At 36.4% G+C, this 22,212-nt stretch overlaps 4 protein-coding genes across 4 annotated transcripts; 1 reads left to right on the top strand and 3 right to left on the bottom strand.

Annotated features, from left to right (window-relative positions):
- Positions 1–160: 160 nt before the first annotated feature.
- Positions 161–2,267, bottom strand: LOC112169224 (uncharacterized isomerase BH0283). Its single transcript, XM_024306224.2, has 6 exons — positions 2,107–2,267; positions 1,805–2,020; positions 1,207–1,521; positions 874–1,038; positions 597–680; positions 161–512 (listed from the first exon to the last, which is right to left on the bottom strand). The coding sequence occupies exons 1-6, from the start codon at positions 2,134–2,136 to the stop codon at positions 405–407; spliced, it is 918 nt and encodes a 305-aa protein (XP_024161992.1). The 5' UTR covers positions 2,137–2,267; the 3' UTR covers positions 161–404.
- Positions 2,268–2,557: 290 nt separating this feature from the next.
- LOC112169226 lies at positions 2,558–5,855 on the bottom strand. The gene is made up of 7 exons (XM_024306226.2): positions 5,418–5,855; positions 5,058–5,128; positions 4,190–4,298; positions 3,923–4,005; positions 3,498–3,656; positions 3,236–3,343; positions 2,558–2,976 (listed from the first exon to the last, which is right to left on the bottom strand). Exons 1-7 carry the CDS (start codon positions 5,488–5,490, stop codon positions 2,824–2,826), a joined length of 756 nt encoding a protein of 251 aa, XP_024161994.1. The 5' UTR covers positions 5,491–5,855; the 3' UTR covers positions 2,558–2,823.
- Positions 5,856–7,163: 1,308 nt separating this feature from the next.
- LOC112169234 (transcription factor bHLH7) lies at positions 7,164–10,916 on the top strand. Its single transcript, XM_024306241.2, has 7 exons — positions 7,164–7,317; positions 8,088–8,524; positions 8,932–9,078; positions 9,715–9,780; positions 10,236–10,301; positions 10,394–10,453; positions 10,548–10,916. The coding sequence occupies exons 2-7, from the start codon at positions 8,120–8,122 to the stop codon at positions 10,704–10,706; spliced, it is 903 nt and encodes a 300-aa protein (XP_024162009.1). The 5' UTR covers positions 7,164–7,317; positions 8,088–8,119; the 3' UTR covers positions 10,707–10,916.
- An 86-nt stretch (positions 10,917–11,002) lies between these two features.
- On the bottom strand, positions 11,003–15,596 carry LOC112171580 (transmembrane protein 64). The gene is made up of 12 exons (XM_040508585.1): positions 15,362–15,596; positions 14,649–14,905; positions 14,435–14,496; positions 14,151–14,205; positions 13,744–13,842; positions 13,494–13,580; positions 12,799–12,915; positions 12,426–12,518; positions 12,247–12,277; positions 11,920–12,033; positions 11,286–11,374; positions 11,003–11,108 (listed from the first exon to the last, which is right to left on the bottom strand). Exons 1-12 carry the CDS (start codon positions 15,594–15,596, stop codon positions 11,016–11,018), a joined length of 1,332 nt encoding a protein of 443 aa, XP_040364519.1. The 3' UTR covers positions 11,003–11,015.
- Positions 15,597–22,212: the final 6,616 nt, after the last annotated feature.

The raw sequence follows: 22,212 nt of genomic DNA on the forward strand, positions 1-22,212 counted from the left end.
AAACAAAGATCGTATTGAGGTAAGAGTTAAAAGATAAAAGATAAAAAAATTTCACTTGTGACGAAAATTAGTCAGCAATAGTTTCGGCGACAAAAATATGTTTGGCAATGGTCTCGAAGATTAAAATCACTTTCGCCAACAAAATTTCATTAGTCGGCAATGATGTCAAAGATAAAAAAAATAAATAAATCTCTTTTGCCAACAAATGATTAGTCGGCCATGCAAATTGTGCAAGTTCAGAAGACACACACTTTGGTGCAAAGTGTATTATGGTCATACAATTGAAAGCTGTATATCAGACATAAACGAGCTGGCTCAAATTCAGACCTTCATTCAAATTTAAAGTGCATTCCCATCATACAAGTTATTCATTTTAATTGTTTGTAAATTCACCCCGGCCAGTACTAAACTAAAACAGTTCCTTCCATCACAGTCACGGCTTTCCCTCGCAGGAGCACCCTTTGATTCTGCTCATCCAGATGAATGTTTATTGTCCCCCCTCTAGGTGATGCCTGGATGTAAACAATGATAGCATATCAACATACTGAAGTGAACAAATAGAGCTATGAGAAAAGCGTGCATGAAAAAGAGAGTACCGCATATGCAACAAGATCACACTTTCCCAGCTTGTTGCACCAGTATGATGCTAAGGCGCAATGTGCACTCCCACAAACAGGATCCTGATAGACAACAACAACAACAATGTCGACATTTATTTCAGTTTCAATTCTGAAATCATTTTCATTTCAGTTTAATCCTTGCAATCAACGTAAATGAAACTGGTAAATACCAAGCTGCAAAAGGCACAGGACAAGGGACAAAGTAGGTTATGCACATCCATAGTTCCATATATGGTTCGCGCTAGCTTCATACCTCATCGATGCCGTGTGTAGGACAGAAGAATCTACTGTAAAAATCATATCCAGACTCTGGAGGAGCAACCGCTGTAACAATTACTCCCCTTGTTCCAGGACACTTTTTTATTTCATCATACTGTGGCTGTAAATCTACAACAGCTTTTCCTGACGGAAGCAGAACCTTGGAAAATGTAACAATTAAGTTTCATGTAAGAGTACATGGTAGACTCCAAATAAGCCAAAAGCTAAATAAAATGAACAAATTTCTCCCTCTAAGAAGCACCTTGAGAAATAAAAGGATTGGGGAGCATATTCCAACTAACGATTTGAGAAAGATAGCAGGACTTACAAGCAAATCATCTGTGACAGTTGTCCTCCTTATATCAATGACTGAAGCACCATCCAAGGCATTGGATATTAACGAAGCATCAGCAGAATTGAATTCATTTGATGGATCAGCTGGAAAATTCAATTCAATAAAGTAGGAGTCTTGTGTTTCACCATTTGGAATAGTTGAACCACTGGATACCTTAATATCATCTGGAACCTTTTTAGCTGTTAAAATTCCAGATAATGTGGAAAACTCAATAATGTTGGAATTTACCAAACCAGACTTAAATAGGGTAGATGCAGCTGCTAATGTAGCATGACCACAAAGATCAACCTGCAAGACAAAATCATTTTTCGAAGCTTAATTTACTGACCAGAAATTGCTAAAAGAAAATCTAGTAGGTATTAACACTACACAAAATTGAAGATAACAACAACAGCAATTCCATACTCTAAAATCCTGATAGGTATCACAAAATCCTAATGAACACCCTGGATTTAGTACATAACCTTGTTATCATGGACTCCGATCAAACACACTACTACCTTTCAACCTTGCCACTATGTAGACAAAGAGAAATAAGAACCAAAGAAAGTAAATATAGGTGAGCTCAGACCTCAGTGACAGGTGTGAACCATCTGAGACGGAACCTAGCTGGAGTAGAAGACAAAGCAGGGTCAGAAACCAAGTCAGTGAGCCGACTCAAATAACAGGTTTCGGAGAGATTAAACTCGGCAGCCAGAGCTTGCAACCACTTGTCATCTCTGTCTTCCTCCAACAAGCAAACCGCTGCCGGGTTTCCCTTGAAAGCTGACTCAGTGAATGCATCCACCTGTGGAATCATTCATACTCTTACAGTTTATTTATACAATCTAACTGAAAGAAAGAAGAGAGAGAGAAAGAGAGAGAGGAGAGTACCACAGAGAATTTGACAGGCTTCTTCGCCATACTGGAGATGATAATGCTGTTTTGCTAGCGGGTGAAACTTCAAAGACAGAGAGTCAACACCTGCTGGCGGCTAGTCCAGGTTTCTGGTTTACTGGTTTGTCAAGTTGCTATTTTAGACTTTTAGTGCATGATAAGAACTGCAAGTTTTTTTTTTTTTTTTTTTTGAGTATGACAAGAACTGGAAGTTTAACAAGTAACAACGTTATAAAGGTAATTTATGTGTTTTCATCGGCGACATTGACAAGCTAAGGTTTTCAACCTCAAAATGGAAACTCATGCTGGAGTTAAAATCAAACAGATCTTAGCTGCCCATTTTAAAGCATCTGGTTGTTTAATTGCCCTAGAAACATCCAATAAGATAATTCGACCATTTTGTGCAAGGGAGAAAGGGACCTAAAACAAGCTCAGGAGACGGAGCCTCTGAAAAGAATGTAAAAATCATGAATTCATTGCGCCCTACAAACACAATCAACTTCTTTTGTTGACTGAGAAATTAGGACAAAGCCTTTACAGAGTACAAACCTACAGATGAACAACTATTTTTACCTGAGATAATCAAGGGTCGGTGCCAAGTAACTTAATAATTTACATGGTGAAAATACACAAAGTAGCAGCAGCAGCACTAGACGCCCAGCTTTTATTATACGTTATAATATATATGAGAGCTCCTCCCCAATGGAAATGGAATCACCAAACTCCTTGTTTGGTCATCTTCAAGAAATGGGACAGAGTGATATTTGGAACTTCAGATGAGCACCTTTTTTTCTTTGTTATCTTGGTCATCTTAGCTGACTTCCCTTTCTCTGATTCAGTTACAGTCACCGATACCAAGTTGTAGAACTGTAAACACCACCAGCTTGTTATTAAGAACATTCCATGAAGGCTTTGATAAACCAAACAAAGTTGGCAAAACATGCAGCACCTCTACCTTCAAGGTATACTATTTCTTTAGGTCCGGTTTATTATTAAGAACCTTCCAAGGAGTAACAAATTTGGCAAAACATGCAGCGACTCTACCTTCAAAGTATACTATTTCTTTAGGTGGTTAATACTATCCTTTGATAGAATCCATAGGAATTTGAAATATGTGATTATTTACCTCACAAACACCATGCAGCAGTAAACGACGAAAAGGGTCTTGAACCCGTAGGATGAGAGAGTCTGCATCTTCTTCTCCAGTCTCCGTTAAATAACCACGTATGCGCTCCTGAAAATGAAAGAAATTTTCTACTCAAATGATGAGAAAATATTCCAGTTGGGTTATAATTTAATTTAGAGAAAGATGAAACTGCGTATGTGGGATGGCAAAAAGTATGTAAAGCAAACCAACAGAGAGATAGTGAACACAAACACAGATTTACCTCATATCCCTCAATAAGGTCTGAAACAACGCTGCGGCGAAGTGCCTCCCTTGTTTGAGAATCCACCCTACGCCATGCATTCAAGACAGCCATTTTATCAGCATCAACATTGCCCTTCTTGGTTTCACAAGAGCTCTCTAGGGAATCAATAATATTAACCTGTCAAGATGGGATATTGGCTGGAGGTCAGTATGAACACACATGCAGTGATGTAGATACTGAAAGAATAATTAATAATTTTAGAAGGGCCCATTATCTGTTAACTTCAAATATAAAATTCTTCTCTAATAGACAAACTTGAGCCTCCATTTGGCTGCCCGAATACTTGAATTTAATTTTGGCCAAGTTCATTGCATTGAAATCACTGGAACGAAGGAACTTAAAAGAAAAAACCATGTCTGGAAGAATGAGAGAGGCCGAAGGACCTGTCTATCCATGTCTATATTCCTAAATGTGTCCCACTCTGGCACATTAGTCATGCAAAATGGTGACAGCGGTACATCATCACCTGTAGATTCAACCAAAGCCATTGTTGGTATGAAAAGTTCTAAAAAGTAATAATCATAAATAGGCTGCTGCAGAGTGAATATATGCAAGTTCAATAACCACAGAAACTTCAGAAACACATATGGAACTAAAGTTGCTATACATAAATACTTATATTATAAGACTTTTATCAGTTATTTCAGTACCAAAAGGTGGTGGAGCAAACAAGCCTCTAATTTCTTCTGCATTCAGACGAGGAACAAGTTCCATCAAGAGGCGATCATTTAACCATCTTCGAGACCGGCGGTTGCTAACCTACAAAAACTAAAAATCGTCACAACATGAACTGACAAGGAGAATAATTTCTCATTTGACCTCGGAAACTGAAAAATCTTCAATATTTTATGAAGGATTAAAGCAATACATTTATTTGATCAAAAGAAGGCAATTCATTCGTACAATTTTTGAAGGCTGTGAGCAACTTCACATGCAGAGCAGACGGTTGACAGTATAAAACCCATCACTGCAACCTCCAAATATAACATAATTGGCACACATCTTGACATTTTTTTTTTTTGAGAAACTATACTTAAGAATTGCTCTCTCAACTTTATTGAACTTCCTTTTTCGGCTCATTAGAGCTAATTATATGTTCCAGTATATCATGGAAAACCCAAATTTCCAAGGATGCAGAATCACTGGAAACTTCAGACATGTTCACGCAAAAGAGCATGTCTAGAATTCATCTACCAGATAAGATAGGGCTGTCTTAACAATTCACTCACCAAAGCACAAGTAATTTATGTAACTGAGGCAACATTGGATTATTCGATTGGCAGAAAATGGATTGAAAATGCATGCTCTTTGTTGGTGAATTGAGTTCTGAAGATAATAACATGCCATTTCAATTATGTAAATCACTCCTACCCCATAAGTAATACACCATAAATTCACCATCTACAGTCCAGATTGAGTAGAAACAAGCGATACCACAATTGGAAAACTCAGTTTCAGAAATACATTTTACCACACAAAAACCAGAAGTCAACTTATTAAAGTGAATCGAGATAGTACCGTTCCAGCCAACCCCTCCAGAATCTCAATCTTCTTCTCAACCGACATTCCACGAGATTTGACACTCTCACCTGTCCAAAGGCACCATCTTTAAATCCAAAATTTCCAACACACTCATCAAATTGATCCTAAATTATAAGCTAACAAGCAAAAAGAACTAGCAGTAAATGATTTGGGAATAAATAAAATGAACATGAAAACACAAAAAAAACTAATCGAATCCAATTGGTACCCAAAATTCTCACACTGTTTCACTCTTCACACATAAAAAAAAGGCCAAGTTTGCAACTTTACTACCCCAATCCAAATAATGAGTTAAACCCATTTGCACAAGACATAAAGGAGGCATAAAAATGGTACCTTTTCTGGGTTCATGGATAGGAGAGGAGAGGAAAAGGGCTTCTTCTCTGTTGAGAACATCAGCGGTCGCCATGATTGATTGATTGAATGAACGAATGGATCTAAAGCCTCTGGCTTTGTTTGACTCTTCTTCTTCTTCTTCTTCTTGTTCTCGGTTCTGGGCTGGTGGGTGTTTCAGAGAAAGCAAGGTAGGACTTGTTCTTTGTCAAACAGAGCCTTGGAAATAATAAGGAAGAGAGAGAGAGAGAGAGAGAGAGACTCGGAGAAGACTGTGGAATATGCCTCTGTATATGCTTCTGTCTCTGCGATTGTTACTTGTGAAATTGTGAGTCTGGGCACGGGGCGCGTGGCACGTGACTGACTGAACGGGAAATTGTGGATGAACTCTCCTGCTGCTCTTGCTGGCCTGGTTGGTCTGCCTTGTTTTGCTGCTTTCTTTTCTGGGTTCCTTGTGTTTGTCTTGTTTTGTTTTGCTTTGCTTTGGGCTCTCTTCGTTGGTGGTTAAGCTTGTTCAGTTTCGGGTCTTTTCATTTCGGCCTGCTTTCTGTTGGGCTCTTTGGTGTCTATGTTTTTCTTTTTTCTTTTGAAATAATCTATGCTTTTCTTTAGGGTCGAACAAAATTATGTTTTTTAAATTTAATCGGTTCCTTTTTCTGAGCTTTGGTTGATTTTTTTTTTCGGTTAAATTTCAATTTTTGGCTTGGTTTTTTCAGTTTTTGGCTTCGGCTCATTCTCTTAAGTCTTGTTTGGTTCAAGGAATTGAGGCTTTTGTTCAATGCTATAAGGTGTTTGATATGTATAAGGAAAATAATAACTTTCCTTAAATAAAGAAAACTAAGGGGAAAATGAATCCTCGATATTCATTTTCTCTGCATTTATAACATAATAAAAAGACCATTATACCCTTGTTGAAAATTAATATTGGAATTTTGTTCCAAAATGTTTATGATATTGATATGATTTAGGTTTCTGTTATTGCAGAGTAATACATTTCCTCATTGCTTTCATATTGTTTCCAAATAATATAAGTTGGGGAAGTTTACTTTCTCATCCAACCATTCCATGGTAAACAGAAAAAAATTAATTCTCTTTCCATGAATCCAGCGACGCCTTACAGTATAAATGATTAACAACACTAGGAGTAGATGAATTCATGTATAGATGTTGTGCGGTGTGGACTTACACTCAAAATGGCCGGCTATACTACTAGAGAAGCTATATTTTTGCACATCAATTACAAGCCACTCAGTTTTCATATGTTAATTCAATTACTGCGAGTGTTTAGTTTAGTTACTAATCTAAGTTGCAAATCTGTATTGCAAATCCTCGCCCTTAAAGATTGTAGTGCTAAAGTACTGTACTATTTTTGCAAAACAAAAAAGAGAAATTCAAACGTGGTTGTGACAAAACCAATATAAATGATTTTCACTTCTTACGTAAATTAATATGATCACGTAACATGAATAATTGTATTTTTCATCTATATATTTTGAAGTTCATAATTTTACTACATGTTCAAATGTTCAATAACATTCGCATGATGAGCTATTTCAAACAATTTTCCCAAAAATAAGTCATTTATTTCAAATTTTACTGCGATTCTCATATGTTTTCAAGCCTAGAAAATACCTAGCTAGATTGTAAAAATTATTGAACACATAGACCACAATTGCAAATTTCAAACAGGGGCACAATAGGTTTTTACAAGCTGACAGAGTCTGAAAAAGCTTCACCACAGTACGTACTACGTAACCACTAATAGCAAGACAGAGCTGGGAAGCAACCCAATACCCAATTTCTCTTCCTCGTCGCCATTTCCTCTTCCTGAGCTCTCTGCCGTAAAACCCTAACTTCAAGCTTGCCCTCTTCACGCCGAAGCTGAAGCCTTGTTCCAAAAAAGGTAATCTTTCACTAAGAAAAACCCATCTCACAGCTTATAGCTAGTTGTCACCATCTATGTTCTTGTTCTACTACTTCATTCTGTCATAAATGTCCCATCTTTTCCTGTTTTGCACTTATTTGGAGTAAATATCAACATGTGTTTCTTCATTATATTTGTTTTCCTTTGGATTTGGACACAAACTATGCATGTATTGACTGTTATTAGGCTCGTCGTCTGTTCTTCTTCTGCTGTGCCACCCATTTGGGTTTTTTATTTTTTTTTCTTTTCAACATTTTTTTTTTCCTAATGAAAAAAAGTGGGGATTAAAATGAATTTTATAAATGATTGTGAGATTGCAGCTTTCCTTAGTTTTTCTAAGTTATGTTCTTATTGTGAAATTTATGGGAAAGTTGCAAGATATTGTGGGTTAGCATTGAAATGGGTAGGCTCAGGGAGCATCCCCACTTTTGAATCTTCCTAAAATAATTTAACAAAATTGATACATAGAACTATGTATAATGATTCATGCACTATGTCCTTGTTCTAATGTTAGTAGCAAACCAAAAACTTTAGCTTATATTGGTTATGACTTATGACATATGACTTGTGAGCACTAGTCTAGCTAGCTCCAGAAATGAAAACTCTGTTACTGTTTAATTTGTGTATAAGATATAGGCTAATGGATAGATCGGAGAGCTTTGTGTTTTTCTTGGATTTGACTGTCAAATCGTGACAGTATCATTTGGATGGTCTAATGGTAGTTATGCCTTCTCTTTGTTTGTGTTTAGTTAAGGTGAAATCTGTTTCTCCTCTGGTTGATATGGAAGGAGAGAGTAGCCATAATGACCCCTTGCAATTGATGTCTTTGAATTTTGGTGGGAGTGTTGCGAATCATCTCTCTCGTGAGCCACAACATGAACTGAACCAAAAGATGATCATGGAAGCTGGAAGTAGTGTGAACCAAACTGATGCGCTTGCATTCCCTTGGATGGTTCAATCCCCAATGCCGGCTCAAAGTTGTGTTGACTTTCTAGCAGAAAGTTCAACATTTCTGCCAAAATCTCCTTATGAAGACATGCTAGAGAGGATTTCTTTATCTGGTAGTGGCATACATGCTGCTGGTGGAGTCTCTGAATTCCATAGAGATTTGTTATACTGCAGCAGTCTTGGAAAACCTTCTGGTTCTAGATCAATTGATTTCTCTATGGACATGGATCCTTGGAAGGTAACTGTTTGCATTTATGTATTACTTTACTTGCCATCTGGTCATTTTAAGATGATAAATTGGGAGCTAAACAATGTATATTTCGGTAATTTGAAGTTCTTTCTTGTTCTTTGATGAATATCTGCATTTAGATCGAACTTCTCTGTCCGAATATCTCTATATTTAGTATCTATTCAACATACAAAAGTTTTAATGTGACTGTATATTATAGTGTCAAATTCCTCCTGTTGTGGTCGTTGAAAAGAAACCATGGAAGTAGGTGACATTTCTGATGTCACCTAATGGAGAACTTGTTCAAAACATCAGATTCATGTTCATTTTCAGTTATTTTAACAACTTTGTTTAATTTCACATTCAGCTGAGATTGACTTGGCTTTTTTTGCTTCTCTGCAATGTACTTGCTACAGCATCATACTTCATGGACAGATAATTTCACTGGGGCTAGTTTTGACAATGTTTCTCAAGTTGATCAAAAGTTAACACTGGCTGCACCTGGTTTTCCTTCCCGGCCACGTCAAAGTGCTACAAAACAGAAAGCTCTTGTAACTGATCGTGTAAGCCAAATACTTTCACCGGATAGTGGAACTGATTATCATAATCCATGTCATTTTTCCTTTCAAATAGCAGGCATTATCTTTACTAGTTTTGTTTGTCTTAAGTTATGATCTGTGTACCAGTTAGTGTAAATGTGATTTGTTACACATTTCCTTTCAAATAGCAGGTATTATCTTTACTAGTTTTGTTTGTCTTAAGTTATGATCTGTGTGCCAGTTAGTGTAAATGTGATTTGTTACACATTTCCTTTCAAATAGCAGGCATTATCTTTACTAGTTTTGTTTGTCTTAAGTTATGATCTGTGTGCCAGTTAGTGTAAATGTGATTCGTCACACATTTCCTTTCAAATAGCAGCATTATCTTTACTAGTTTTGTTTGTCTTAAGTTATGATCTGTGTGCCAGTTAGTGTAAATTTGATTCGTCACACATTTCCTTTCAAATAGCAGGCATTATCTTTACTAGTTTTGTTTGTCTTAAGTTATGATCTGTGTGCCAGTTAGTGTAAATGTGATTTGTCACACATTTCCTTTCAAATAGCAGGCATTATCTTTACTAGTTTTGTTTGTCTTAAGTTATGATCTGTGTGCCAGTTAGTGTAAATGTGATTTGTCACACATTCCCTTTCAAATAGCAGGCTCGTAGGATCCGAATTGCTGAAAGGGTAACTGCACTGGAAGAACTGCTTCCACAATCTGTAGAGGTAATATTTTGCCTATGCCAGATCATGCATGCAGTTGCTCATTGAAGAGGGTTTTTTAATGACTTGTGAATGGTTTGTTTTCTTTTATTATGTCCTTCTGATGCCATCAATCTGAATATTTTGAATTAGTAACTAGGTTACTGACATGGGCAGCTGACTCTGCATATAAACGTAAATAGAGTTTGATATGCAATACTTTCATTGACATATTAATCAAGCCTATTGATAAGATCAAGTGTGAGTATATAGAGAATCACCGATTAATAGAGTACAGAATCTAGAGATATAATTGTGTCTCCTCCAGAAATGGAAGTACAAGATTCAAACTCATCATATAGATGAAATATGCTGCCTCAAATTATAATGCCATTTTTACAATATGATTTGGAGTTTCAGTGTTATATAAGTTCAATTATTTTCTGCGGATACTTGACTGGTTGCATTTGATTTTGTAGGGTGGTCAAGAATTTGTACTGGATGATGTCATTGACCATATCAAGTTTTTGCAGCTTCAAATAAAGGTAGGTCTGTCATTGACCATGATTTCATGTATGCACCTGCTGCTAGCTACAAACTGAAGTTTGCTTCTCTGAACCTTTATTAATTTTTGCAGGATCTAAGTAAAAGCAGATTGGGAGGTGAAACGATTACTGAACCGATGATTTTCTGCGAGGTATAATTAATTGTCTATGCTAGCTGAATTATTAGTGAGGCAAAGAATTCACATTGATATGTTTCATCAATATATGATCTTTTATGTTTGGTAGGGATATGGTCACTACTTCTTACGCCAGCAAATGCTGAGTGAACCTCTTGAAGAGATGATCGGAAAATTGCTGGAGACAAATCCAGCAGCAGCAGACCAGCTGTTAAAGGACAAGGGTCTTTCGATGGTGCCTCTGGGTTTAACCAAGAAATTATTCTGAGCCACATAGATGCCTGGTGGACTCATATGCATATATCAAGTCTGGGTTTTGTTATATATTACTTATGTTTATGGTCTCCTTCAGATAGTTACTTGAACAATCTCATCTTCTGAGCTTTAGGGAAATCATTTACATGGGTTGTTATTCAGAGTATTTAATCTTTGACAGTCCAACACTTAGATTATTACTGCAAGCAACTCGTTACCATTCTTTATGTGTGCTGGATGCCCTTGAACCAATTTTTTTTTTTTTTTCGTGTGGCGATAATGGAAGCAGATAAATTTGGCACCAAGTCATTCAGCAGGTTGATTATTGCTGTAAAATAGTACTCATTATTGCTGTTAAATAACATATAGGCCTCGTTTGGTTCACGGAAAGGAAAGCAATTCCTTTGTCTTTCCCCTGGAAAGAGAAATAAAATTTCTCAACAACTTTCTATTCCGATGTTTGATAACTTAAGGAAAGTTATCAGGAAAGTTGTTAAAAAGTTTGTAAATAATGTAATAAAATAATATGTTATCAGTAATAAATGCAAGGAAATAAGAGGACAAAGTGATTCATTTGGGTTTTGAAAGGTACCACTTTTCCCCTGATTTTCTCTCCCTTCAGGAAATAATTTCCTTTCCTTTTGCATCCCAAATGCAGGAAAGAAACAAGAGTCCTCAATTCTGCAAACCAAACGAGACCTTAAGGTAAAGAGAACTTTGATGAGATTTTGTTAAACAAGAATTGAAGCTTGCCAAGCAAGATGATCAAAGTAATTGGGTGCTAAAGCCTAAAATTGACCTATTTGAATCCTTGGGAATCTTGTTCTTGCTACTTGGGAACCAACTGGACACTAGCAAAGCAAGGTGTTGGGTCACTTTAGAATTTCAAGATCATGATAGGCTGAATTGGAAAGCACATAATTGAACTTGAAAATGATCATTTACGCATTCAATTAGTTGCTAAGAACTGTTCGGTACAATTGGAATGGCAAACAAAGTGGGTGGCTGGGTGCGGCTGCTGTACATTAATGCTGTGGGAGAAATTTTCTTCTCTTTTACTCGTTTATATAGTTAATTCCTATGGGAAAAAAAAAAACTAAAATCTACACCAAATAATAATGAATGAGAAAAATATACATTGAATCTGCAAAAACTTGTGCTTCTCTTTCAGTGGGTCTATGAGTCTATCTGTATGATGAGAGTTTTTGGAAGATCTGGGGATGAACCTGCTACAATGGGCAGCGTTGAAGATGAGAATATCCCTTCTATTTCAGCATTGTCGGCCAGTGCTTTTTCCAAAGCAGCCTTTGCAACTTTACTAATGCAAATCAGAAGAATCACTGTGCAAGAAAGAAGGAAATGGAAAGTCTGTGAATACTCAAAAAAAGAAAAGTACAAACTCAGTTAAAAAGCAAAGGAAGGTCTCCGTATAAAGCAGACCTTGCTTTTCAAGGAATGAAATATCATGAGAATTGATAAGCAAATTCAATTCAACACTAACAGGTAAAACAAGTAACAAGACGAGTGCCGAGTAAATTTAAGGAGCTACTCACCGGATATTCCAAAACCAAGTACTATAAACACCTGCAACCAGAAGCAAATACTAGCATTAATTTAAAAGATAAAAACATGGTGGTCTGAGAGTGAAAATTTTATTGCCCAAGTGAAAGAAAAAAAATATATTAACATAACATAATGAATAAAGGGTCATATAGAGATATATAGTACTTACCCAACGAGTTGTTGAAACTTCATTCCATCCATGTGTAACATCTGAAAGATCCTTAAGCGTTGTACCAACATATACCAGTGCAAATGTGATGGGCTGCGATAAAATCCAGAGCAGATCTCATCACTAGATCATTTAGTCACTGAACAAATACAAAGACATAGTCACACAGAAACAAATATATTCCCTACCAAAATGAAAAAGAGAAGACATTGACGTAACCTTCCATGTTTAATTAATTTCTTTTTATATCCAAGTTTTAGTGTTTTACTGTTTCTTGTGTCTGTTTAAAGTTCCAAACCTTCACCTAAGGTACCTGCAGCAATATAATTTTTACTAGTAAACATAGCACTTAGTAATTAAAATGAGTGAATACCATCATTCCCAACCAAGTTGCCAGCATATAGTCCCCTATGTGAACAGGAGTCACAGAGAGTAGGTAGTTCAGCATGTTAAATGGAAGCAAAGGAGCAAGCCGCAGCAGAAGAACTATCTGTTATACAAACCAAAAGAAGGGGAAAAAAGCTCAGGAGCTCCATGAAAAAATGGGAAATCCACATAAACAAGAGTATCCAGTCAGATTCATTCTTGATAATGTAGATATATATTTATAAATTATAATCCACTAGCACCACATTCGCTCTATATAATGTTGATATATATTTACAATTTTTCTGGGGTAAGATAACATTATCTTGAGATATCAACAAAGTTAGACCAAGTGGTAGATTTCTTCTTGATAAATTACTGGAAATCTCCTATCATGTTAGTATGTTACTTTATATAGAGTCATGCACAAAATGGCACTCTCGTAAACAAAACATTTAGACCATGTTATGAATGTACCAATGGTGCCATTTTTGGTTAATCCCCATTACTTTGTGCAGGAGACAGTGTACCCAGACATATGAACTAACATATTTGGTTTCCCTTTGGATTGTTATTAGGTGCTAGGGTTTGGATTGTACTTCTAGAATATAACTTTACTTGACAGGAACAACCGCAATGTGTCTAGAATTATGTCAATGGTATCACAACAATATTCAATGTCCAAAAAGTTTACAACTTTACCTTGAAACCAGATCTCTGAATGGCAACAGCAACAGCTTGAAACTTTGGATAATGCTTTAGTTTGGAAATAACATACGATCTTCCAATCTACATAATGATGACAAATTATGATAAGTATAAGCATAATAAACCAGTAAATGCCAGTACGCATTTGTCAAATCTCCTGTTTGGCTTATATGGAATAGAGCATACACGTCTACAAATGCGCATGACTCAAGAACTCATACAGTCAATGGCATTAAAAACTTACTGTTCTTCCAAGAATGAATGCTGCTGTTGCACCTAATGTTGCACCGATAGAGTCTGCAATGAATCCCACGGGCAAACCAAAAAGATAACCTCCACCAAGCTGCAAAGCAAAACGCAAAAAAAAAAATCGCACAAAATTCAACAACAGAGGGGCACTAAGAAAAAGATAAAATTAAGATAAGTCCTGCCTATCCTTGCACTAAAACAATACGTTGACACTAGACACCATGATATCACAAGTCAAACTTAAACATTGCCCACAGAGCTTGATCAATAATCAAAAGTTGAAAGCAACCTTGACACAAGATTTCCAATGCAAAGCAAACAATGATAAAACAACATGACAGAAGATAAACAGGACTACAACTGTTGAAGCAACAGAAACCAAGAAATTTCTCTCTTGCTTACGGTAAGTACAGAAGCCGGAACTGCCAGCACCGTGAGAGGAACGTATGCGACAGCCCTGCAATTTTCCAAAAACGGAAAAGTACAAATTAGCTAGATGATACAAAAACCTATTTTTGCCGAGTATTCAAAGGTGAGCTACGACAAAATGCACTAGTTGAATACGCTACATATATACAGCAGTCCAAATTAAGAATAATAGAATAAATACCACTGCAATTGTTTCTTATAATGCAAATGATATATGAAACTGATCCAAATTAAGCAACTTGATGAAAAATACTCACAAAACAAGTGGACCCCAAGGTCCAAGATCCTGCTTAATCCATAACAAGAAATCCTTCAGACTCTGCATGGAACCAAAACCAGACAAGGATTTAGCTCAGAAACTTTGCATCTACTTCAGTTCTTGCTTAAATAAGATTGAATCTTGTTTAAACTCCTGAATTAAGCTCAAACCACATTCCAAAATCAAAGATTGAGAGAGAGAGAGAGAGGTGCCTTTTCGATTGGGAGGGAAATGCAGGCGGTGGCAATGGCGGCGAGGAGGAAGAGGAGGAGGGCGAATCTGAAGGCGGAGGTCCAGGTAAGCTTGAGTTTGACGGCGGTGAGGGAGGAGAGGAGTTTGCGACGCCAAGATCTCAGATGACGGTCGTCGTCGCCGTCGAAACTGCGGGCCCCATCAGGCCTAAACGACGAGCGGGCTCTCAAGTTTGCCAGATTTAGTAGCTGAGGAAGAGTCACCGTCACCCCGACTCACCCGCCGTTTTTTTACAACGCCCTTTTTTTTTATTTAAGTGGTCTTTACCCAAAAAAACCAATAAGAGTGACAACTCCATTAATATATAAAATGCACATGAAAACAAAAATCTAGCAAAAATATCATTGGATGCATTAAGGGATTTGATTACACACTGGATGTAAATTTCTAATAATTCTATAATAGCATAATCTTCCATTAAAGCAACTAATGATATGACCGATCAAATATATTCCTCGCACATCTTACGTCAGAAAAAAGAGCAATCTCTCACCTATGTTATTGATAGTATGACCGACCATGAAAGGACAATTTTCTAACAATGTAACTGGTGATGTAACTATCCCAATATCTTCCACATAAAAAATACGCAAAATAGAGATCAATCTTCCTCTAAAGTAACCTACAAACCAAGAAATTAAAAACCAACCAGGATCCCAGATCTGTACCTAACCCCAGGCGCAAATCCAGACCCGACCCGGATTCCAAATCCGAATCCTAGCCTTTGGACCCTTCTTCACCACGCTATCTATCGCACATCGTCTCCAGCCTAGAAAAGTTGTGGGCCCTTTGCTCATCATTCGGTGATCTATCTCCAGCAGCACGACGCCAAACACCGCTTTCCATATCGCCCTTCTTGCTGCAAATTCTGGTATGCAGGACACGATCACCACAAGGGACAAAGACATATATCCCACAACTGCATCAAAACACCGTCACGGCAACCGTTTCACACCTTTCCACCACCAAATTCTGATGGTTAATCCTACCACCCGAGAATCTTATGGCGCCGAACTTCACAGTTGTGACCTCCTCGCGAAGAAACAAGCCAAAACACGCAAAAACTCGATCCGCCCAGCACCTCCTCGCGTCGCCGGCCTCCCAAATCAAGTTTCAGATGCAAACCACAACAATGGCGGCCGCTCTCCACCCTTGCAAAGCGCTAGATTTTAGTATCTTCATAGTTTTGTATGTCCAAATAAATAGTAAACAAGTGCATTCATGCAGTAAATTTGAGAGTGATGTTCAACAAATCACATATTTAAATTATGAAATATGATCTAAAGTTGCTCAACTAAAATAAAAATAAAATGTAAGGATTTAGGATGACTCCATGGCACATCCAGTCGTTAGTACATGCCTAACCATGTCAATCCCTATTTTCAATCAAATTTTTCCTTGTCATGAACTCACCGGTGATAAAATATAATTTTTAAAATGGTGTTCTAATTGATAGAACTTGGAAAAATCAACCCTCTTTTTAACACGATTTTTCTAATTTTCTGATTTTGGAAAGAAATAATACTTCTAATGTCGAAAAAAATTGATTTGGATTTGGGTTTGGGCCTGGAGCTGGGTCTAGATTCGGGACATGGGTTGGGCCTCTCACATGTGAAGATGTTTGTATATGTTTTAGGGGACCCTATGTTTTATGTTTGGCCCTTTTCTGTTTTGGCTTGTACCTCTTTATGGAGGCAAACCAATTAGTTGTGGAGTCTTTGTGAAGGAATGCACTTTTAGGGCTATGTGCTTTCTGTTTTGGCTGTAAAAGAATGTTTATTGGAGTTATATATTTATGTTGGTTTCTTATTAACTGTTAGGGTATCTAACTGATGTTTTTCATCGACATTTGCAGCTAATCCAAACTATTTCATGATGAAAGTTTGGCATGAAGGGTGCATAAGGGACAACAGGGAAGACAGTTTACTATGACAATGTGGACAAAGATAAGAGGTCCTATGTAGAGGTAGATAATATGGTGAAAGAGCTAAATTCAACTTATGCAAGTCCAAAGGATTGACTATTGGTATAAGATTAGTGATGAAGATGATGAGTTGTCCAAGTTGGAAACTGATCTACATGTTATCACCATGTGTACTGAGGATAATGAAGATATGTTTGCTGATGAAGACTCAGATGAAGATCAGCTGGATTACATCATTATTTCTGATAGGGAGCAGGAAGAGGTTGGTCTTGAATTCAACCCTTAAACAGACATGAAAATGCATGTTTTCAAATAGGGATGAAGTTTGGTACAGTTCAGATCTTGAGGGATGCTTTTAGGGAAATGGCTACATAAGGTGGCTGGGAATATGTTTACATGAAGAATGACAAAGTAAGGCTGAGGGTTGTTTGCAAGGAGAATGATTGCTCTATTGAGCTGCTTACTTCCAAAATGCAGCATAAGAGCACTTTGATGATCAAGGGTTATAATCCAAAACACATCTGCACAAGGAAGTTCAACAACAATATGGTGAAACTGAAATACTTAACTACAAAGTTCAAGACTCCGATAGCCCTTAATAAAGCATGGAAATCAGGTATATTTTCTAACCAGGTTCTTATTTCATTTTTATTACTATTGTGTAGCTGCTTGTATTGATGTTGTTGTATGGTGTTGCAGATTCACTAACCAAGACAATGTCAGCCAAGATTAGAGCAAGGGTATCAACACAAATGGCTTATAAGGCAAAAGAGCTGCTTTGTTGGAAGTTGAGGGTTTTATAAGATACTAGTTTACAAGGTTGAAAGATTATGGAAGTGAGCTCAAGAGGGTGGATCCAGATACTACCATAAACATTAAGTGTGATTTCAGCAACCCAAGCAAGAATTCAGTCTTCAAAATAATGTATATATGCTTGAGAGCATAAAAGAATGGAATCAAAGCTGCTTGTAGAAGTATTATTGGATTGGATGGAGAGCACACTTGAAAAGCTGTTTTGGAGGCTAGCTTTTGACTGCTGTGGGAACTGATGCCAACAACACAAATTAGGGTGTGACATATGCAATGGTGTAAATGGAGAGCAATGGTTGATGGATATGGTTTCCAGAGCTATTGTACAAGCACTTGGATATCAAGGAAGATGGAGCATAATAGGTTTTCATAAGTGAAGCAAAAAGGTCTCAAACCTGCATTTGAAGAGATGGTTTCAAGTACACATATGAGATTTTGTATAAGGCATATGTGGACTAACCTCACAAAACTATCTCTTGAAAAAGTGATGAAGGATCAAATGTGGAAATGTGTAAAGTCTACTACTTTGCCTTACTTTCGAAATGACATGGAAGAGATGAAGGCCCTTGATGAGGATGCTTACAAATGGATGACAAGGACTTCAATATAAGTTTTCTTTTTTCCGTTTATATTGTTTATTGTACTTAATTACTGTTTTGGTTTTGCAGATGAGGAGAGGCTTCCTAAACATTGGTGCAGAGCTTTCTTCCACACAACTGTGAACTGTGACATTATGGACAACAATTTGTATGAGAGTTTCAATAGTTGGATTGCGGAAGCTAGAAAGAAGCAACTTGTGACCATGTTTGAAGAGTTAAGATTCAAGCTTATAAAGAGGATTCATATGAGAAGTGAGAAAATGGAAGCTTTTCAAGGAAATATCTAGCCCTAGCCAAAAAAGGTGTTGGATAAGAATAAGGTGCAGGCTGCAACAGACTGTACTCCAACTTTCAATGGTGGTGATGATGCTAAAGTTAAAAATATTGAAGGAAATAAGAATGTTGTGAACCTTAGATTGAGGACTTGTAGTTGCAGGAGGTAGGATTTAACTAGAATTCTATGCAAGCATGCAGTTTCTATCATACACTTGAGGGGGCATGACCCAGATGATTATGTGGCAAATTTCTATTTAAAGAAGACTTATATGTATATCTACAACAATCTCATAATGGTTGTTAATAGCATGAACTTATGGAAAATAAGTGAAGATCACCAATCTTACCTCCAGAATATTCAAGGCAGTCTGGTAGGCCAAGAACAAAAAGAATTAAGGATGCTTCAGAAAAGGTTCAAAGTGGAGATGATAAGATTAGAAGGTAGCAAAGATCTCTGAAGTGTGACAATTATGGCCAAGTAAGGCACAATGTGAAAACATGTCAGAGGCATTTGCCACCAAAAGAAAAGAAGATTGCTACTATTTCTAAGAAGAGGAATGTCAGTAGTGAAGAAGGGAAAGATTCTGAAAATTAGGTATTCCTATTTTGTAACATGTTGATTGTTATTTTGAAGTTATTTGAATAGCTCTAAATTTATAAGTCATTTGATATTGTTACTGCTTGCTGTAGTCCAAGAAAGGGAAAAAAATGTCCTATGACTATAAATCAGTTAAGTAAGAAAGCTAAAGAAAGAGCTAAGCATCAAGGGGTAAAATTACAGTCTATATTGTTTAAGGATTTTGTAAATATGTTGCTAGCACTTTGTTTGACATAAACTTGATTTTGTTTAATGGTGGTGTGTGTCTAGAAAAAGTTTGTTGCTGCCAAGGCTGCAAAGTTGGCAACAAATAGGTCTACCCCAACAACATTACGGCCACAACAAGTTACAACCAAGGTTCTAAAAAATGGCCTAGGCACCTCTAAGCCGTTCCGATTTTGGCCTAGTTAATCGAGCTAGGCGTTGGGCTGAAAATCGGCTGCCTAGTAGATCTAGGCGGTTCCTGGGCGGCCTAGGTGGGTATGCTGAGCAGTCGGCAATTAGGCGCTCTATTCTATTTTATTTTTTTAAAACTCCTTGTCAAAACTAAAAACACTCAAAGTCTGGACTCAAATCGACTCAAACTCCTTGAAACCTAAAGGGAGACTGCAGTCGCCTTCTCTCCTCTCTCTCTCTCTCTTGCATGGCCTCCAGAATCTTCAAGTTTGGGTTTCTGGGTTCCTATTTTTCACTCTTCAAGTCTTCATTCTTTAATCAATCGGTCTCTTGCTTTCTGGGTTTTCAATTTTCAATCTTCAATTTGCAGCAAAGCATAGATGTCCTCAAGCTTGGTTCACTTTCTGGTTTGATTTCGGATTCGTCAAGCTTGGTAAGTTGCTGCCTTGCTGGGTATTCAGTTCTAGTGTATGAAACTATGAATAATGAATGATTGGTAACTGATTTGAGTTGTATGAATATTTGCTGCCTTGCTGGTTTTGTCGTTTTGGATGATCGAGTTGTATGAATATTTGCTTATTGTCTTCCTGTTACTGTCTTACTGATTTGAGTGATTTCAAATTTGGGAATTTTCAATTGAGCTGTATACTTGTATTGGTCTTGTCTGGGTTCGATTTTTTTTGCCAGAAACTGTTGGACGTTTGAAGTTTTGATATTTGTCATCTGTTTTGCTAGTTCTGAAATTGTATCTGATACTGATAAATTGATAGCTATGTGATATGGACTGATGGACAACTGGACAAGTGCATTTAGTTATGATTTTCAAACATTATAATATCTTTTATATTTTTATTATATAATTATATGTTATAAAAATAAAATAAAAATTTAAAAAAAACAGCCTAGTCCCTGCCTAGGCCAAGCGCTAGTCCTCGGGGTTCCGCCCGACTAGTGCCTAGTGTTTTTTAGAACCTTGGCTACAACTAGACCTACAATCTCAAGGCCTTAACAAACTACAACTACCCTAACCAGTTGAAGGACTCCACAAGCCTCTACAACATCAAGCAAGAAGGCTGCAACTTCAACAAGGTCATCTCAAAGGATCAGATAAAGGTCAGGTATAGGAGATGGAAAATTATAGTGAAATAGACCGCTTGGATTAACATAGGCAGCAATTGATTGTACAACCCATTTTGTGCAACTATGTGCTGTTTCACTTAGTTGCTAGCTCTAATCGTTTACTAAGATGATTAAAGCTAAATTACAGTCATACTTGAACAATTGATGAGGGATGTAATGCTCTAATTTTTATCTTTGATAAATTAGAGCTTTTTCATAGCTTGCTGTAAATACTATGCCTTTTTTTTTTCTTTTTCTTTTTTAATAATGCCACGGGGGCGAAATAGTATATTCATCACAAACCAGAATAGACCGTTACATACCCTTCTACTGCCATTTATAGACAGACAAGAAGTTAGTGGTAGTACCCACAAGTGGTACGTACATATAATCCTACTCATTGTACAATCAAATACGTAGAGATGGCGGATATCCTCCTTCGATACTACTCCAGAGACGCTAAAGAGACATTGGGTGCACATTAGTGCATTGGTTCCTAAATAAAAGGAATTTATTGTAAAAGACAAGCTAAAACATAGTAAAGCCCTATGGCAACAACCCTAGACCAAAATAGCAGGCCCAAGAGCATCCAAAGAAATAGTCCAAACTCCATAGCCCATCAAGCTGATCTGGCCCCAGCCTATCCGTCCTCGACGACAAGTCGTTCGCCACAATCCCAGCATTCCTGATGACATGTCATAAGCCACAATGTCAGGGACTGAAACGATGAAAGAGGCAAAAAACAGAGACTATACAGAATTTACTTCATGCTAGGTGTTGAAAGTGTAAATTTATTAATGCACAAGGTAGTGAAAAAAGAGTAAGATAGTTTTAACATTGTCTCTAATCAAAAGGTAGTTTTAATATGAGAGTTTCTATTGGGACCTCCAAATCTGCTCAATTGACCTCACTCTATTATGAATTATTAAATGACATATATAACCTACTATAAAATGACTATTAAGGATAATAATTATACCAAAAAATATTATATTTATTTTATGTAGATTTTCCAATTCAATAATATTAGATTGTATTCCTTATTATATATTTTCCTTATCTATTTTCATTTTCCAATTTTACTACATACTCATTAAAGCATTCATATATATTTAATAAGAATTAAAAATATGATTAAGATCATGTGACATAAAAATGTATGATATATATGTTGAACGCATATTGGTGAGCGAAAACAAAATAAATCCTCTTATGATTTATAACCTAAATCTAAGTCAATCCATAATATTTGGAAAAAAATAATAATAATATTTAAATAATTAATCATGTGGTACAAAAAATACAGAAAAAAAAAAAAAACAAATGATTTTTTTTTTTGAGAATAAAAACAAAATGATTTCTTCATTTTTTTTTTGCACAGCTAAAATAGAAAAAAAAAACATAATAGTTCATGGCATTTTCTTATTGATTAGACATTAATTTTTGAAACTCAAGTTTGATTAAGAAATGTATATTTAGTTAAGATTTATAGAGTGATTAAATCATTGAAATGGCTAAATTTTTTATTTTAAAGATAATTAATAATTTGTTTGCAAATTATATGAGTGAGGTTATTTGAGGAAGTTTAGTGAGGTTTAGTGAGTAAATTTAGTATTTGAAAATTTGATAAGAGGTGTAAAAAGCATAGAGGTCAAGTGAGTAAATTTGGAGGTTCCAATAGAAAAACTCAAAAATTTCTTATTGATTAGAAATTAATTTTCGAAACTCAATACCTTGTGTTTGATTTTTTTATATTTTATTGGAAAAACAATTTATGCATGTTGTTTGATTAAGGTATGTAT

This window comes from Rosa chinensis, chromosome 6 (assembly GCF_002994745.2).
Source record: "Rosa chinensis cultivar Old Blush chromosome 6, RchiOBHm-V2, whole genome shotgun sequence".
Lineage (NCBI taxonomy): Eukaryota > Viridiplantae > Streptophyta > Magnoliopsida > Rosales > Rosaceae > Rosa > Rosa chinensis.

Bases quoted from the DNA above. Each gene is read 5' to 3' on its own strand.
- LOC112169224 (XM_024306224.2), bottom strand. From the start codon at position 2,136: ATGGCGAAGAAGCCTGTCAAATTCTCTGTG. The intron at 1,039-1,206 runs GTAAGTCCTGCT...ACATTTTCCAAG, and splicing joins CTGTCACAGATGATTTGCTT to GTTCTGCTTCCGTCAGGAAA. The intron at 513-596 runs GTACTCTCTTTT...GTTTACATCCAG, and splicing joins GTGATCTTGTTGCATATGCG to GCATCACCTAGAGGGGGGAC.
- LOC112169226 (XM_024306226.2), bottom strand. From the start codon at position 5,490: ATGGCGACCGCTGATGTTCTCAACAGAGAAGAAGCCCTTTTCCTCTCC. The intron at 5,129-5,417 runs GTACCATTTTTA...GCCTTTGGACAG, and splicing joins TATCCATGAACCCAGAAAAG to GTGAGAGTGTCAAATCTCGT. The intron at 4,006-4,189 runs GTACTGAAATAA...TTGAATCTACAG, and splicing joins GTTTGCTCCACCACCTTTTG to GTGATGATGTACCGCTGTCA.
- LOC112169234 (XM_024306241.2), top strand. From the start codon at position 8,120: ATGGAAGGAGAGAGTAGCCATAATGACCCCTTGCAATTGATGTCTTTG. The intron at 9,079-9,714 runs GTAAGCCAAATA...TTCAAATAGCAG, and splicing joins AAGCTCTTGTAACTGATCGT to GCTCGTAGGATCCGAATTGC. The intron at 10,454-10,547 runs GTATAATTAATT...TATGTTTGGTAG, and splicing joins AACCGATGATTTTCTGCGAG to GGATATGGTCACTACTTCTT.
- LOC112171580 (XM_040508585.1), bottom strand. From the start codon at position 15,596: ATGTCTTTGTCCCTTGTGGTGATCGTGTCCTGCATACCAGAATTTGCA. The intron at 13,843-14,150 runs GTAAGCAAGAGA...TTTGCTTTGCAG, and splicing joins TTCCGGCTTCTGTACTTACC to CTTGGTGGAGGTTATCTTTT. The intron at 12,916-13,493 runs GTAAAGTTGTAA...TTTGTATAACAG, and splicing joins TTCAGAGATCTGGTTTCAAG to ATAGTTCTTCTGCTGCGGCT.